General features: G+C 37.4%; 1 protein-coding gene across 4 annotated transcripts in view; it reads left to right on the forward strand.

Annotated features, from left to right (window-relative positions):
- The first annotated feature begins 248 nt into the window (after positions 1-248).
- PCDH17 (protocadherin 17) overlaps positions 249-19,454 on the forward strand; it is a 99,153-nt gene continuing 79,947 nt past the window's right edge. For 3 of the 4 annotated variants that reach the window (XM_047720082.1, XM_047720083.1, XM_047720086.1), the window contains exon 1: positions 249-4,171. In XM_047720082.1, coding sequence (XP_047576038.1) covers positions 1,598-4,171 — 2,574 coding nt within the window. In that variant the 5' untranslated portion in view covers positions 249-1,597. The remainder of the gene's footprint in view (positions 4,172-19,454) is intronic. The other variant, XM_047720084.1, reaches the window with a different exon arrangement.

The following is a 19,454-nucleotide window of genomic DNA, read 5'->3' on the forward strand; positions in this document are numbered from 1 at the left end:
CTGACTAGACCGCCGCGGCCGCAGCTCCTCACCCCTGCCCTCCTCGAGTCGCCCAGAGAGACTGTGTGAGAGCGAGACTGCAGAATGCATCACGCCAAACCTTGATGTGTTTCTTTCATCCAGCCCACTCCTACTATTAAAAAAAAAAAAAAAAATTTGACGGGAAAAAAAGAAACAAAACCCGCACTTTATTCGCTTCAGATATTCACCACTTCAGATATTCACTGAATATCTGAATATTCAGATATTCCTCGCCAAGGTTTTCCTTTCTAGATGAAGAGGACTGGGAGGCAGGGCCATTGGAAGGAGATGCTGAATAGAAAGAAAAGAGAGGCACTTGACAGCCCAGCCCTGTGAATGCAGAGACTGTTTCCCTTCTAGCGAGAGACAGGGAGAGTGTGTGTGCGAGGACTGGGAGGGTGGCTCCCCCTTCCTTTTTATTCCGCCTCCCCCTCCCCCCTTCAAATCTGCACATCCAACCATGAGTTGCCTGTTGATTTCCTTTCGCCTGGGAAGAAAAGCAAACTGGAATTAAACTGCATCGAGAGAAGTCCTTGCTCTCGCGGAGAGAATGGGATGGTAGCGGCGGCTACTGGCTTGGCATAGAGAAATCACACAGAGTGTGTGTTCTACGAACAGAGGCGGAGAGAGCTACATACGCCCCCCCCCCCCCCCCCCCATAGACTCACGCCGCAAACGCTGATCTGGCTGTGGCTTTCCTGACTTCGGGGGAGAGCCTTTTCCGAGGAAGAGAGGGAGGAGCCTGGTGGAGGGAGGAAACTACAAATCGGGACACTAGTTCTTTGCGCTGCATTTCCTCCCCTCCCTTTGACTGCTCGGAAAGGAGAGAGAGGAAAAAAATACGCTTGGCTGGGAGATGCAGTCCGCTGCCGCCTCTGCCTCAGCCAGCAATGCAAGATTAGATCTCTAAATGCAGCAGAACACTGCCTGAAAACCGAACAGCCCGCGAAGCCAGCAGACATTTCACCGGGCTCCGGCGAAGATTCAAAATATATCAGATTCTCTCTCCGTTGCTCCTCGTCCCCATCAATTTCATCACAGGAGACGGGAAACAAGTAAGGATTTCACTTTCCCATCTGCCTCAAGACACACCTCCCCGCTCCCTCCCCCACCCGATGTGAAGAGTATTCTGGTGGCTACCGCGGGAGTGGATTTGCAGCGCCCTAGCGGGAGCCAGGAAAATCTACCGATTCTTCACCACCCCTCCTAGACGCGATTTCCATCTTATCGCTGGCCTCATCGCTCAACTTTGAGTCGTCCCTAGTCCCGGCGGAAGAGACAAAGCCCCGGGCTCGCCCCCAGCCGCAGGGAGCCGCCGCCTTGCTCCGTGCTCCTGCAGCTTCGCTGCGCCGCCGCTTCTCGCCCAGTGCGGATGCTGTAGATCAACAGGTTCGGGGAACTTGAGCGGAATAAGGAGACCGCCGGGTGCCGCAGCCCAGGAGCAGAGGGAAGGAAGGACCCACAGACTTGTGGCTCGTGTCGCGCGCGCACGCTGCGCTCGAGCCCCAGGCTGGCGCGCTCCCACTCGCTCGCCCCTCCAGTCCGGCTGCTCCTGCCCCCACCCCACCGGTCTGGCATGTACCTTTCCATCTGTTGCTGTTTCCTCCTATGGGCCCCTGCCCTGACGCTCAAAAACCTCAACTACTCGGTGCCGGAGGAACAAGGGGCCGGCACGGTGATCGGCAACATCGGCAAGGATGCTCGACTGCAGCCGGGGCTTCCGCCCGCAGAGCGCGGTGGCGGTGGCGGCGGCGGGCGAAGCAAGTCGGGTAGCTACCGGGTGCTGGAGAACTCAGCGCCGCACCTGCTGGACGTGGACGCGGACAGCGGGCTCCTCTACACCAAGCAGCGCATCGACCGTGAGTCCCTGTGCCGCCACAACGCCAAGTGCCAGCTGTCCCTCGAGGTGTTCGCCAACGACAAGGAAATCTGCATGATCAAGGTGGAGATCCAGGACATCAACGACAATGCCCCCTCCTTCCCCTCGGACCAGATTGAGATGGACATCTCGGAGAACGCAGCGCCTGGCACCCGCTTCCCTCTCACCAGTGCACATGACCCGGACGCCGGCGAGAATGGGCTCCGCACCTATCTGCTGACGCGCGACGACCACGGGCTCTTCGCGCTGGACGTCAAGTCCCGCGGCGACGGCACCAAGTTCCCAGAGCTGGTAATCCAGAAGGCGCTGGACCGCGAGCAGCAGAACCACCACACGCTTGTACTGACCGCCCTAGACGGCGGCGATCCGCCGCGATCCGCCACTGTGCAAATCAACGTGAAGGTGATAGACTCTAACGACAACAGCCCGGTCTTCGAGGCGCCCTCCTACCTGGTGGAGCTGCCAGAGAATGCCCCACTGGGCACCGTGGTCATTGATCTGAACGCCACCGACGCCGACGAGGGTCCCAATGGTGAAGTACTTTATTCCTTCAGCAGCTATGTGCCTGACCGCGTAAGGGAGCTCTTCTCCATCGACCCCAAGACCGGCCTGATTCGTGTCAAGGGCAACCTGGACTATGAGGAGAATGGGATGCTGGAGATCGACGTACAGGCCCGAGACTTGGGGCCCAACCCCATCCCGGCCCACTGCAAGGTCACTGTCAAGCTCATCGACCGCAACGACAACGCGCCGTCCATCGGTTTCGTCTCCGTGCGCCAGGGGGCGCTGAGCGAGGCCGCCCCGCCCGGCACCGTCATAGCCCTAGTGCGGGTCACTGACCGGGACTCAGGCAAGAACGGGCAGCTGCAGTGCAGGGTGCTGGGCGGAGGGGGGACCGGCGGCGGCGGCGGCCTGGGCGGGCCCGGAGGTTCTGTGCCCTTCAAGCTTGAGGAGAACTATGACAACTTCTACACGGTGGTGACTGACCGCCCGCTGGACCGCGAGACCCAGGACGAGTACAACGTGACAATTGTGGCTCGGGACGGGGGCTCGCCTCCTCTCAACTCCACCAAGTCGTTCGCTGTCAAGATTCTGGACGAGAACGACAACCCTCCTCGTTTCACCAAGGGACTCTATGTGCTGCAGGTGCACGAAAACAACATCCCAGGAGAGTATCTGGGCTCCGTGCTTGCCCAGGATCCCGACCTGGGCCAAAACGGCACAGTATCCTACTCCATCCTGCCCTCGCACATCGGCGACGTGTCCATCTACACCTATGTGTCTGTGAATCCCACCAATGGGGCCATCTACGCCCTGCGCTCCTTTAACTACGAGCAGACCAAGGCTTTCGAGTTCAAGGTGCTTGCTAAGGACTCGGGGGCGCCCGCGCACTTGGAGAGCAACGCGACTGTGAGGGTGACAGTGCTAGACGTGAATGACAACGCGCCGGTGATCGTGCTGCCCACGCTGCAGAACGACACGGCCGAGCTGCAAGTCCCGCGCAACGCTGGCCTGGGCTACCTGGTGAGCACTGTACGCGCCCTAGACAGTGACTTCGGCGAGAGTGGGCGCCTCACCTACGAGATCGTAGACGGAAACGACGACCACCTGTTTGAAATCGATCCCTCCAGCGGCGAGATCCGCACGCTGCACCCCTTCTGGGAGGACGTGACGCCAGTGGTGGAGCTGGTAGTGAAGGTGACTGACCACGGGAAACCCACCTTGTCGGCGGTGGCCAAGCTCATCATCCGCTCGGTGAGCGGCTCCTTGCCCGAAGGCGTTCCCCGGGTAAACGGCGAGCAGCACCACTGGGACATGTCGCTGCCGCTCATCGTGACACTAAGCACTATCTCCATCATTCTCCTAGCGGCCATGATCACCATTGCCGTCAAGTGCAAGCGCGAGAACAAGGAGATTCGCACTTACAACTGCCGCATCGCCGAGTACAGCCACCCGCAGCTGGGCGGGGGCAAGGGCAAGAAGAAAAAGATCAACAAAAACGATATTATGCTGGTGCAGAGCGAGGTGGAAGAGAGGAACGCCATGAACGTCATGAATGTGGTGAGCAGCCCCTCCCTGGCCACCTCCCCTATGTACTTCGACTACCAGACCCGCCTGCCCCTTAGCTCGCCCCGGTCAGAGGTGATGTATCTCAAACCGGCCTCCAACAACCTGACTGTTCCTCAGGGGCACGCGGGCTGCCACACGAGCTTCACCGGACAAGGGACTAATGCGAGCGAGACCCCTGCCACTCGGATGTCCATAATTCAGGTAAGAGACTTTTAGCCTAACTGGGACTTGACTTTATTGCTGGTTTTTGGAGCTGTCCTGAAACCTTTGGAGCAGGACAAAGCCACACTGCCAGCAGCAGTGAGAGGGAGACATTTTTAAGTGAAAATGGTTTACACTTTTGCCACCACGTGTACAACATATTCTATACATAACCCCTCCCATGTAAATAGTCTAAAATCTAAAAGGTGTGAATGTCTTACTTTTGTTGTATTTTAAAGTTTATTTTTGTAGGCTTAAAATGTTAGCAGTGTTCACTATTTAGAGTTTATTTTACTTTAGTTTTATTCATGGGTCTACATTTTCTCCATAACAAAAGATTCCCAGAGTAGGAAAGAAAACATTTTAGTTAAATTTGCTTTTTAATTCTGTTTAAAAAATCTGATGCCAAAAAGGAAAGAAATGTATACTCAAATACTCAGAAGTTAACTTTTTCAAGAACAAAAACAGCAACTAGTCAGAATTCCAGAGCCTGAATCTGAGCTAAGTTTTCAGTCCTCCACCAGAAAAGTAAGTTTTATATTTTAAAAAGCGTTTTAAAGAATTTGAATCTGATTTATTCTTTACAGCAGAAACTGCATCATGAGGTCTTAGCATAGTTTAAACTTCTAATATGTGAATTATGCTCTGAAGCTCTTTCAAAAGTTTGAATGAATGTAGGCTCTGGATAATGACCATTACCTGTCTATGAAAAGTTTATATTTATTTTGTCCTGATCTGTTTCTTAGAGTCATTGAGGAAAGAAAAGAGTGCACCAGAAGGTCACAGACTCACTTTATATGGTTGAAAACAGGAGGCAAAGTTGGCAGTAAAGGCACTTGATGCACCAAAAAGAATTTCAGGATGCATTTAGTTTGTGTACTGTCTATTTCCAGTATCTCTACGTGGTATTTAATATATTTTAGATAGTATAATGCAAAGTTATTGATATATTTTCAAAAAAAATCCTAGATGACTGACCCATCATGGACATAGATTCTAACAATAGCTGGTGACTGTACTTTCTCTAGTCACTCCCTAGCTTCTTTTATCCACTATTAAGTTGTGTCACAGAAAAACTTAATTCTTGCTTATTATAAATGCATGTTGCTACAAATTACTCTGGATGAGCACTACTTGAAATTCAAAATTGAGTTTAACTAAAAGTGACACTTTGGGAGGAAGATTAGTTTGGGGCAAATGAAGATAATTGGTTCATAATTTTATGCTTTGAAAAGCAAATACCTTTTAATGACACATGACTCAGTAATGTTTTTATTATTAAAATGAATAGTAAAATTTCATAACCTTATCCTTTCTAACATAAGGATAGCAAATGCTAAAAAGTTAGTAAAATGTATTTTCTTATAATAGTATAATGTCCTTGTAAAACAGAGTCTTCTACTTGATGCTACTGAATACTTAAGTATCGATTGTAATATTAAATCCCACTTTTAATGGTGTCTACTGTATACCAGTAATCATGATTTTTTTGGTTGTCTATAAAAGATTGAGCAAGAAATATATCCCTTGAAAAATACTGTGGTCTCTATGAAAGTCTTTCTGTGACTGCGTACTGGAATTTATGATAATCTCTTTAGGGAGGTATGTTGAAGTATGTATTTATAGATCTTTTGCAGTCATTTTATATATATACATACGTTAAATACCTTTTTTCTATTTTCACCATTGACAGTTACAGACATATCACAGAGTTAATGTTTAATCTTCCATTTCAAGTGCTTTCAGTTGAATTCTTATTTAGGTTCCAGTAAAAATGAAGTAGGTACAGTAGAATGTCAGCAAGCCTGGTTCCTCGGTCAGATTAGTGAGGAACAAATTTGAATGGAAGTATCCAGAAGGTTTCAAGGGACAGGGGTGCCTATATTGTATTTACACCATGCTGTTCTTTAAGCTCTTCATTGCTTGAGGAACGGATGATGGTGTTGGTGATGATGGTGATGATGATGATAATGATGATGATGATGATGATTCCTCTCAGCAGTAAAACCTAAGCCAAAGCGAATCTTACACGTGCAGGGAAAGAGACAGAAAATTTTAAAAGAAAACAAGACAAACTTCCTTGTCATTCCCTTTTTTCTAGAATCTTAATCCATGCCATAAAAACACAGAAAAACTTTCAGTTTTAAGTTCTTGAAATTTTTCCAAGGTGACTCAATGTTGCATATTGTTCCTGCTCTAGAAATATCCTCGATTTAAACTGTCAAAACAGGCACTCCTCTTCCTCTTCTTCCCCCCACCCTCACTGGGTTTTTGCAGTCTTATAAAGAATGCTTTGTAAATTCCTAATATGTTAATTTTCTCTTAAATATATATCACGTTCTTCTCAGTACCCATTGTTGAGAACAGAGTAAATTAACTATAGTGACCCTCCTTTCCTCTTTTTCTTTAAACTAGCGTGCTGCAAACACTTTGTGCTCAAGTGACATGCTTAAATTCAAGTGCCCAGGTATCCATAACCTTGTTTTGAAGTGCATTTATTAGTGTGTATATTTAACACAGCCTGCTAAGAAAACACACTACTAATCTCACTTGTACTTCTGAAAGTAGTATTTTAATCCATGGAGTGCACTTGGACTAGCACCTACTAAGTCTGCTTTAGCTTTATTTTCCAGCATGTTTGTGCTGTTTAGAAGGTGCACAGTGTATTTCTATTGATGGAGTGAAACGTATTTCATCATTGTTTTGATATACACTGGTATGAAATTTAAGAATTTCAGGATGTAGAAAACTCATATTGCAGCTTAAATTAAGATTTTTCTTAAAGTATCAAATGATATTGTGTGAGTCACAGGGTCTAAATTTTAAGGTTAAGATCTAGTTTCTTGAGCATAAGAGTATTTTTATTAAGTGAATGCAGAACAATCATGTAAGCTGGTTACACATGTAATCAGTATGTAGAAATAGTGGTATGTGAGAAGAGATTTTATTTCAGGGTTTCTTCAAGTTTCTCAGATGACGTAAAGTCAGTCTGTGATGTGTTTAAATAATAGACTAGTGATTAAAATATCTTCAATAATGTGAGTCATAATACATTGTTATAATTAAACGTTTTATTCACTTTAAAGCTATAACATTGAAATTGAAAAGTAGGATCACAGATTTTGTGGTAGGTAAGGGAAATAGATAATTATACAAGTTTATAACAGCACTTTTCATGGGAGTAATTTTCATGTGAATTATTTTGTCTGTTAACATGAGAATCTAAAATCAAGTAGAGATCATTACTAATTGTCATGAGTTACTGCATATCAAGGCTTATCAAGAATTATTTGTTCAGTCTCGGAGTAACTTCTCAACAGGTGTTTTCAACGAAGGCCTGGCTGAGAAGAGGCTGGGGACTTCTTCACTGTTGGGAGAATTTCCAGTTTTGTTTGAACATCTGTGTTTTCAGATTTTTTTGTAGCATTACTGCAAGTCATTTTAATATGAACTCATAGAAGAAAATATATTGAGCCAGCAGAATAAGATCTACTAAAATAAATTTAAAAAAAGAACACATTCTCATGTGGTGTTTTATAGTTCAATTTCAAAAGATTCACATTAGGATTGACTTTAGACTTTTTATACTAGGAAGAGAAAATCCTTTTGATATATGTGCATGGCCTTTTCAATAAAAAGGAATTAAATGCATGATAAATACAGTCAATCCAAATATATAAAAATGAGATTGCAGCATAGAGGACTAAAGTAGCATAGCATAGAAAATAAACTCAGTATTTTAGAATGAAAAGGTGAAAGAAAAAGTATATCTTAACTAGTAACATTATTCGTTGTCTGTCTTTAGTCCTACATCTCTAACACAAGAGATTCTTGACGATAGGGACTCTGATGAGCTCCCAAGATCGTGAACTTTAAAACTTCATATTCTAGCATGTTAGGACTTCAGTAACAAACATAAAATGTGTGAACATTTTCTTTCTTCATATATAATTTTGAGGTTAATTTTCTGCCATGTTGTTCTAAGAGAGCACATTTTGATTAGTTACATGCTCTCATTTTCATAAACACTATATACATCTCTACTTATAAGGGGAATGATGGGCTAACTAATGAAGGGGATGTCTCCTGTAGCAGGCCTCCAAGAGTGTCTTCTCCACTTGTCTTTTTTTTAATTTTTAAAAGATGGAAAGTTTAATTTCTGCTTTAACATGAGTACATAATCATAGCACATTTTTTCTCTTTTATCATATATTAAAAATAGTATAAATAAGATACAATAAAGCTGAATTAAAAGATAATCAGCCTCAAGGTGTTTTGAGTGTCTTTGAAGAAGAGTTTAAAATTCAAATTATTATCATCATTTTTAATACATTGTTACTTTTATTCTTAGTTTTGTGTGCACCTATGAAAATCTCAGCTCCAATGTGAATTTGGATGCATTTGTTTATTTTGCAATAAATGAAAACACAAAAGTGTATATTTTTTAATTATATGAATTAGAAACCTGAGAACCTTATTTTTACGATTAGTTGATATACCTACTCAGAGGTAATAACCTCTACATCCATTAGTTTTTAGTTTTCAACAAAATTTCCAAAATACCAGCCAGGTAAAATATTTCATCATCCTTTCACCAAGATGATAATTCATCAGTCTTTTAAAAATGTAAGAGTAGGATAATTTAAAAAAATTTTCTGAGCATATGAGTGAGTTTATAATTTTACATAAGTTCTAGGAGTGAATTTTATAATTTCAGTAAATATTATCATATCCAAGTCTACATGGAGGATTTTGGAATTTTAATCTCGGCATCTTCATTTTATTTAAGGCTGTATGTGATCATGAAAACTATCACATCATAGAAAAGCATGTCCTAAAATTCCAATCTTAATTGCTTGAACATATTTTTTAGTCAAGAAAAAAATTTCCATGTTCTAAAACATTATCAATCACCTGTGACATATTGTTCAAAACACATTCAAAAAATTTAAAACAAACAAACATAATTTCCAGAAACTTTTCTTAATGAAGTTGAAGCTATATATTATTCACTTTTTTACAGTGCATATAGATTTATATATGAGGTTAAAATAAATTGGTTCCCTTAAAATAATCTCAAATACCTCATTAAAGTATTAAGAAATGCACATATTTTAAAATTTAAAAAAAACTTAAAAATCTACAGATAAGTATTTAATACTATTTACAAATATAATATTTATATTTTCTAATGTTTCATTACCACTATCAGGCTTCAAAGTTTTTACTGTCATTGCTGCTTATGTAATACAATGTAATAGAAATATATCTATAAAAATAAAAGTTATAAATTAAGAAAATACCTTGTTAAAATTATTAAAGGATTATATGTACTTATTGCAGTGAAAGTTGGCTCTGCATATATTTATGAAAATGTGAATCATAAAACTTCTTGGCAAAGTTAAAGTATGTGTATTTGTGTATCTATCTCTATATTTCCCATATCATGTATATAAATACTCAAGCACAGATATTAGCCCATTTTATACTTGTTTAGTTCCAAGGCAGCTCTCCTCTTTTCAAAGATGAAGTCACACCTTCCTTTTTTTCTCTGAAAATATGGTAAAACTTGATGATTGCGCTGTTTTCAAACTTCACACATTTTCAAATTCCTTGAAGTAGAGCCAGTCATTCTAGTCAGAGAAGAAGTTGAGCAACGACTGGCCTTCAGTGGACAATTGGCTGGAGTTTATGTAGATGAAGAGAAAAAAATTTTCATGCAAGTTTCTGATTCTTTTGGAAGGATGGTGGGATGGTTGGAGATCTTGATCCTGGTGACAAAACAACCTCAGGGGAAAGATGAGGCCGCTAGAACCGTGCTCATGCCAGGTTAGGAAGTAAAACTTAACTCCCTTATGCTGAGAAGCCTTGCAATATACTCAATAGTGGGTAAATTCTTACAAATGCACCTGCTAATTATGATATTAGTCATTGCTCCAGAATGTATTCCCCTCAGTGATACTTCTGTTTAATAAATCCCACAGGGCATTATCTTAAAGTCATATTTTAGTAAAGTCATTAGGGAAGGTTTTTTTTTTTTTCCCTGTACTGAATTCCTTTAACCAATGACTGTATATTTGTTAGAGAATGGCATGAAGTTCATTTTGCCCATCAATTTGAAGATACTGTGACTTCTGCCACCCACCTACAATACACTTTTAAAGTTCATCAGGCCTACACTAATCTATTGTCGACCTATGTTAGCAAAGGAGACGTGACAAGAGTTTCCTTCAGTGGCACACAGTATTTTACGGTTAGTCATAGCTTTCACCACCAGCTTTGACAGTGATATATTGCTATCCTCTGGTCTCCTGAAATAAATTATCTATAATAAAGAAGTCCTTAATGACATCAATATTCCCAGCTGTGACTAAGCAGAAGTTTGCTTGTGCTTCCTTGCTACTGTAGAAATTCAATATTTTTAAGGTAAAGCCAAAAAAGAAAAAAAAAAAAAAGACAAAAATACAGATGCAAAATTGTGGCTATGTGGGTGGCATCTTTCCCTTGTATGCACAAAGTTCTTCCAGTGATAGACTGTAAAATTGGTTTCAGACAGTGTTTGAGAAAATCTATTGATATACATGTGACACACTTCTATCCGTTCTGGTCTTAGTGACATTCTGATTACTGGTATTTCTAGGCCTTGCCCTGGATCTATTCCAGGCAGTTTTATTGTAGTGAAATGGCTCTTACAGTTCATTGAGCATCTAGCATAACTGTGCTGAATATGATTGGCGCGTTTGCATATATTTATTCAAAAAATAAGGCAGTTAAACAGCATAATTATGGGAAAATGAATCATAACAATAAAAGACCATTTAAGTTAACAAGCTTTGTGATCAAAGGATAAATACAGGTTGGATAAATGAGACTTTAGATGTAACTAATCTACATAAATAGACTTTGGTTTGATTAGAGGAATGGAATATATTAAAATAATTTAATGGTATTAGAAATGCATTTTGTTTTAGTCATTTTGAAATATTTAGAGACATGTTATTTTCTTTATATTTCTACTCAATAATATATTCAAGAACCATATCTATATTGGAAGCAAAATGGGCAAGGTACAGATTCAATATAATCATGTAAGCTTTTTTGGCTCTGGAATGCACCCTGTCTGAACAATATTTATTATTTTTTAAACTTATGTTTTTGATTGATTTTTAATTAGTGGAACACATTAAAAGAACCACATAAAGGACAATTCTTGTTTACTTTCCTTATCAGCTTAAAGCAGCCTTTGTAGAATTTGAAAGTGAGAACATTAAAACTCTATTCCAAGTTTTTGAAGCTATACCTTTATAATTGTTTTTGTAGATACATATTGTTTTTAAGAGACACTGGTTACATGTTTGTAAATTATATTAATACATTATGTAGATAATGACTTTATATTCAGAAAAAATTCATTGTTATTTTAGTGGCATATATATTTTTTTAAATAACATATTTAACTTATAAGGTGACTAAATAATTTCTTTCTAACAAGTATGGTTCTTTAGAGATGTTTTCTTCAGTTTCTTTTGGTGGTAACTTTTAAAAAATGTAATTTAGGCATAAGTCAGCAATTGATATACCTCTTACAGTATTTCTCCCTGAATCATTAATAAACCCTCTGAACAGTGACTGGATTACAATTACACCTAGGATTTTCATGCCATGAAATTCAATAAAACTCAAGTTGAAATATACACATATTTCCTAAATTCCAATAACTTCCTTTTATAAAGTGACAATGCAACAGGTATTTTATTATAGGCAGAAATGACCACAGTGGCTTAAATAGCTTTCTTATTTCTATTGCCTAATTTTATACTATCTGTGTCTTAGACAAATTCCTCAATATTTATTTGCAGGATGAACACTTTTATCAGTTTTGAAACCTAAAATGATAGTTTTTACCTTCAAGATATATTTCTTTTCTTTTCAATTCACAGACCCTAGTATAAATGACTTTGCTTAAAGCTGTTTATTTTATTTTTCACACAGCATAATTTATCAGAGTAAACTGAGATTGTTTTATGACTGAATATTCAATAGATTTTTTGCTATTTCACCAGAGCAATTCCTATATGCAGAACTGATACCTATAAAAGAAATTCACCTATGATTACCATGAGAAGCATTTTCTTACCAGAGTGTACAGTGGACAATATGTGCTTTTTTGCCAAAATCTCCATTTCAGTAGATGATATGACAATAAGAAATTAGAATGTTTGAGATAAAATGTACTTAAAGTCTCAGCAAAAATTACTAAGGAAAAAATATTACCATTTAGTATTGGGGAGGGGATAAAGAGAGTTAGTTCCAAAAGGGGTTATTTTCTATCTCAGACCTGATAATTGGTTAATGACATATCTTTGTATAAAGATGTGTCATAAAAACTTTCCAAACAACCTTAAAAATAACTTGCTTTGATTTCCATGGTTCTCTCAGCAAAAAATGGAATATTTTCTAAATATTGGTGAATTTATTGTGGTGTCTTCTTGGAACACAAAAATCTTGCTTTCTATTTTGTTTTTGCAGTTTTGCATCTATTTCAAAATAGTTCATCCCAATTCAACTTACTACATTAAGAATGTAAATAAGGGGAGTTATAAGTCAAGAAAAATAAAAGAGAAATCAATCATTTATCTTTATTATTATTATCATTAAGATGGAATTAAAGACTACATACAAACTTACCCTCATGTAATTTCAAGGCAAAACACTTGATTGATATATTTTTATTATTATTTTAAGCTTTGTGTGACCTCCTGTTACATTAATGAATTTTGTTTTGTTTTGTTTTGTTTTAAGCCAGTGCCTAATGTCTAATTTTAATCTTGGTTGATTAAATCCAAATTTCCTACTTAAGAAAGTTTGGAGACACACTTGACAATTGGAATCTTACTTGGCATGGTATGCCCGGAATACGTTTGCAGTTTTAAAAAACAATGATAATATGTTGATGCTAATGCATGAATCTAACTGTAGAGAAAGATAAAGGGTAATTGAAAGTGTGTGTGTGTGTGTGTGTGTGTGTGTGTGTGTGTGAGAAAAATAACAAACGTTTTAACACAACACATAGATTGAAATAAAAAGTTTATAACTTTGCACTTTTAGCATTGGCAGATACATGGATAATAGTAATTATTAGCTACATTTCCAGATCCTGACCTTCTAGGGAAGCTACTATTTATCTCTAGATGATAGTAAAGCAAGAAATAAGTGAATTATCCTATTACACAAATCCCACTCAGAGCAATTTCTAAGGGTTATTGGCAAAAGCCTATTCTATGGTGTGGCCCTGATATCAGATGGGCCAATACCAACAAATGAAGCTATATGCCTAAGTGGAGAGAAACTAAAAACTAAAAGACAAGGAATACATTTAAGGAGAATTTCTTTTTTCTGATTTTGAGCAATAGACTTTCTGCATTTTTTTTTTTATAATCAAGACAATTACATAGTAATTTGGGTTAGAATGCATGCCCAGTTCCCCATCTCAAAACCCAATTTGTTACCACCTGTGGCTATTTCTATTAAAAAAAAAAGAAACATAATTACTATGAGTCTCAGCAGTCTTAGAGTAAATTTTTGCAATTACAATACCTCCCTCGGGCAGATGTGTGAAAATGGCAGATTAATTCCTGCCAGGATCTTTCTGTTCCTCGTACATTTTTAGGTTTGGTGTTGCCTGCTTATTAGAGTGGCTCTGTTTGCTCTGGTTAAAGGTTATGTCAGTGTTTCCACAATAAATCTCTAGAAATGAAGATCCACAAGTCAGCCATTAAATTTTGCCTTAGGCGAAAGTTGACATGTAACGTTTTAGCAAAGGGGTAGATAATATTTTCTATCACACTCCTCTGTTGCCTGGTTAAGTTTGAAGTACATGGTAGTAGGAACACTTGGCAGTGTCGAAGAAAGCAGAACAGACTGGAAGTAAAAAGAAAAGTGCAGTCTTTTGAACTATAAAATAATATTTAATCAGCAGAAGTCAGTGCAAGTATTTTTTCTTCTATGCTTGATCCTAAAGCTACTTAATGCATAGGAATTTTAAAAAGCCATAATATAGATATTGAGACTGGATGACAGGAGATTTAACACCCATTTCCATTCATTCTTTCTTTGGTTGTGGTACATAGACTTTGTTCCCTTAAAGAACTAATTGATCTACACACAAAATAATGAATATTATTAAATCTCAACAGTTTTAAAACTCTGGATTAATGTTATAACTATCTGCAAAGCTAATTTGTCAATTAGCAACTTAAATAGCTGAATATTGGAAGACAGAGACCATATCCATCTTGTTTGTCACTGTAGTTAGGAGAACCTAGCATGTTTTCTAATATATAGTAAGGACCTAAAAATATGGATTCTTTGTAATCCTATGATCACCGATCGGATATGAGCTGGAGTTTAGATTCAAACCTAGAAATTACAGAGGTTAAAGTCTAAGATATTATTTATATATAAACATGCTGGTAAACAGTTTATTTGAAGGTGGCATGTTTTGATAATTTTTATTTATAATTGTTACCTTCTTAATAACTACAATGAAAATTCTTATACAATTCTGTTGATACTATTACAAATTCATGGGAAAAAAGTGATCAAAGTTCACAATTATAAGTATCAAGCTTTCAGTGAATTCGTTTATATATATATGTACACATGTATATGTACATATACATGTATGTATATATGTGTGTGCATGTGTATATTATATATACACACAGTATATTAAGAGCAAATGGTGTTGGTAAGAGTATTTGTCTTTTGTCCTGTTCCTTAATATGCTTTATAAAGTATTAAAACCATACAATTCAAACGTTATGTCTCTTTGTTAAGGTTTTAAGAATCATACAGTTCAGTTCTAGTAAATTATTACCAAAAAATGTGATTATTTTATCTATGGGACTTTTTTAATGAAATGAAATTACAGATAAACCATAAATAGTAATTATGGGATTATTTTTATTTGTATTTGATAATATATAATTTTATGATTTAATCACTTTCGTATCAACAATTCACCATCTGATAATGGGAAAAAGATGTCTCTAAGGGTAATTATCAATGTGTATAATAATAATAATCCAACCTACAAAATTTTTCTCAAAATTTCAGAATTTATTTCATTTATTTCATGGTAGGTGGTATGACATTTTTATGCACATATTGAGGAAACATAAGCTAAGCATTTACATAAGCAGTGTGTTGCCCATTTCAGTATTGTTATTTAAAACACATCTACAACCTGCAGGGTTGTTCAGTCCATAATCAATTCAGTTAATAAATAACAAAATAATTTAAAAAGCTCTTAATTGAAATAATTTACTACCTTTAAGCTGTTCTAGGACTTAATTACTATTTATCTGAATTTTAAACTTTAACTGCAAAATCCATATCAAACAATAAGGAGGTTTGATAAAGTTTCCAAGCAGAATGAACTTTCAAACCATATTAAAAATTTCATTATCTCCACTGCCAGATAGTTGAGATACAACGTGAAAGAAAAAATAATAGGAAGGAGCATTGAAATGCAAATTTAAGTTTAGGATTCATTGTCAGTTAACATTCAAAAATAAGAGAAAGGCTTTCTGAAAGATTATAGTGTTAAATATTATATAAGATAAACCAATAAATGGCAAGTTCTCAGAGGGGACATTTATACCCACATTTATCCAAACATTATAGTTTGAGCCCACCCATAAATTTACTATGGAATACTTGGCATTTTGGGGAAAGAAGGCATAGCAGCAATGGGTGCTGCTGTCTCCAGATGGGTCCTGCTTTCCTGTCACTAAGAAAAGCCTGAGTACTGGGAGCAGATACCCTCTCAGTAGATCAGAAACTGGGCCTATAATCGTCCATAATCTGTCTGAATTTTACTTATTTCTCTGAATGTGCTTTCCTTGACCTATCATACATGCTTTCTTTTAAAAGGATACAGCTTAGAAATCTATTGGAAATGTGACTTCTAAACAATGTTGGAAAAACTGTGAATGTCCTACAAATATACCAGATTTTGTGCATTTCTATTAGTCTTCACATAAAACCATAGAATCTGAAAATGTATTATTTGGTTAGAAATTTCAAAAAGCTGTTTAGATATTTAAAAATTATCAAAATACATAGTTTGAAGCAAAAGGAAGGGAATTATTATTTGTGTCTTATACTGACTTGTTCTACTTGTTTTCTTCTTATTCTTTTCATCTGGTCTCTTTTCTGTGATATCCATTCAGAAAATATATTTTTACAGGGATACCTTAAGAACGTTGTACATTTACATCTAATGTAAATGTTTTTAAAGAATGTAGATATATATATATATATAGATAGATAGATAGATATAGATATAGATATAGATATAGATATAGATGAGTCCATGGTGTTGTTTATCACCTTAAGCTATTTAACATATTTAACTATATATATGTACATTCAGACCTCAGATGCCTACAGTTGATTCCTATAGTGGAGTTATAGAGGGGTGAGTTGAATTTGAGAAGGGTTGGATTAAATAATATTATCTTTAGCATTATTAAAATGCATTTAATACATGAGAAACTTTTGTTTATTAGTTAAAATAAAAAGCTTTTTGGATTTTCTTTCATCTAGACTTTAAGAGATAACATTAATTTCTTTTATATAAAAGCAATGAAATAAACATTTTCATAATTCCTTACTTTTGTTCTTGGGACAAGAATGTGCTCTACTGAGATATGGTAGAGATAAAATCCTCCATCTGCCATTCCTGTACATAAAACATTTATTTATTTATTTTAAGTAAACTCTATGCCCAGTTTGGGCCTTGAACTCACGACCCTGAGATCAAGAGTCTAACACTCTACTAACTGAGCCAGCCCAGAGCTCCTAGAACATACTGTTTTTTTTAACTACTTGATAAACCCTCCTTATATATTAAGCTTATGCAGGTCAGAGAAATAGACTAATGTATCAGTTTATAACATAAGGAAAGGAAATTTATAGTTAAACTTATTCAACAAATACCTTCGAACTAACAAGTTTCTCAGTGAGCCTCAGTAAAGTTGGGCTTCATTTTAAGCACTCATCATTTAACTAGATATGTCAAATCTCCCAGGACACATCTGTTATTTAATGATATTAGAGTTTGGGTTTTGTTTGGTGTTAAGTGTAGGATGGTGATGGAAAGGCACTAAGGGTGGGAAAGGAAAGGAGCGCTGATTCAATATCCCCAGGTAATATGATATAAATAATTGGAAAATGGAGATATCATTTCAGTTGGTTAATTGTAATAAACCTATTATCTTGTTAGAGCATTAAGGTAGAATCAACATGTTGGGAAACAGATAAAAGATGCATGAAAGCATTTAAAATTCAATCATTAGGTTTCATTGCACCCATCTGCTCCCAGGAAATATAATTGGAAATTTGATTCATTGACATTTAGCTGCCATTTTGGACCACAGTTTCAAAATCTATGTTTTCAAGTTGGACATTTGAAGTTAATTTGATAAGAGCCATATTCGGCACATTTTTAACCCAATTACCTCTTTGAACAAAATTTAAAAACATAAAATCAGCCCTAATGGGCTGGTGTATATTTGACAAAGAGTCAGCATAGTTATTTAATCCTGGATCTGGTTAAACCAACTGATGTTCAAATTCATTAAGGTTTCGATTAACTAGAGGGACTGCTGAACTTTTTTACTGTTATTTTATGCACGAACTCCTGCCTCTCATTAATTATTCTCTGGGTCCATATTATACTACTTTATGCTTACAACATCCAATTACTCTAGAACTATATACCATGACCCAAGGAAAAAAAGCAATATTTAGTACTTCAGGTGGTTATCCTGAATTTAAAAAATTGTTGCACCTCTCTCAATCTCTTTTGCCAATATAAATGTGATGCCACAGAACCTTCCCAAAATATTTCTTATGTCTTAACTCAGATGAGTGATACATAATAAAATCATATGCCTAACATGAGAAATACATCATGTAAATTGATCATTATTTCTTGTCAGCATTTGTGTACTGCTCTGCTCGCTGAAGTTCATGTAACTTGGAAAAGAGTCATGATTAGACAGGTGTTTCTTCAGCCTATGGGATCAAATTTCCGAAATATTTATATAGTGATGAGCCAGATGTACACAGCTTAACCTTATAATCCCATTTCACAGTTTTTCCAAATACTTGGAAACTTGTTAAGTAGGGAGCTGATTATTTTGGCAGCATATCTCCATTAATAGGATATTCAGATCTTCCTTGTTTACAAGCCAGGGCTGCTAATATAATCTAGTATATTAAATCAACAGGGAAACTGAAAAAGTAGAATCCATCCAAGGGCTAATTGACAGGGAAGTCTTTTCTAAAGCTTGTTAATGTGTTTTTTATTGACTTTCTAATATCAGAACACACATAGCACAGGTGAATGATGTAACTGTTTGGGATACTGTGCTACTATCAGTTTGGATTGAAGTAGTTATATCTCCAACTCTCTGTGCTTTTAGTGTAATCTTGATATAAGCCACATAAGACCATGCATCTGCCCTTTACAAATATTCCTTTCAATATCATCTCAATTGGAAGGCTTAGTGTCATTTGACATGTGAAATTATTTTAAATGCACTCATCTTTTTTTTAATGAATAGAGGCAATACAGAGTAATGTAATAATGTGTCATGATTTTCATTATGCTTATTTATTGGTTCTGCAATAATAGACGGAGAGCTTATTGTTATGCTTTCAGCCTGAGCTATTTATGTACCATGCTACTAGGTGCACCATTTCATATTGTGATGTTCTGTCCTCTTAAGAAAAGGGGTATCGGGAACCTTAAATCAAATTAGACTACAGGAAGAGTTTTATACCTTACCTTTTTTATATTAAGTATATGGCTTTTATAAACTACCTAACTCTGCTTGATAAACTCATACTCCTTCGCAGACAGGAAAAACCTATTTTTCAAACTATATGTGACAACCTGATTCGGTTTTCAAAAGAAGGGAGGAGGAGGCAAGCTATCAGAAAAAAGAAAAATTCTTCCTTTTTTTCACTTCTTTTTTGGGAAAAATTATCTACATTGTGTTTTATATTAATACAAAAATGTGCCTAATGTACATAAAAGCAGGGCACATAATACTTTTTTCAAAAAACATAGAATTAAGTAATGTATAAAGAAGAGTTTCTCAAGGACAATTGAAAGGTAAATATATGAGATTTTTGGACACTTGGTTTTGTGCTCCATGACAGATATCCTAAAGATGAAGCTACTCCACTGAGACCTGTGTAGTTGAGA

Source organism: Lutra lutra, chromosome 3 (genome assembly GCF_902655055.1).
Source record: "Lutra lutra chromosome 3, mLutLut1.2, whole genome shotgun sequence".
In the NCBI taxonomy this organism is placed as follows: Eukaryota; Metazoa; Chordata; class Mammalia; order Carnivora; family Mustelidae; genus Lutra; species Lutra lutra.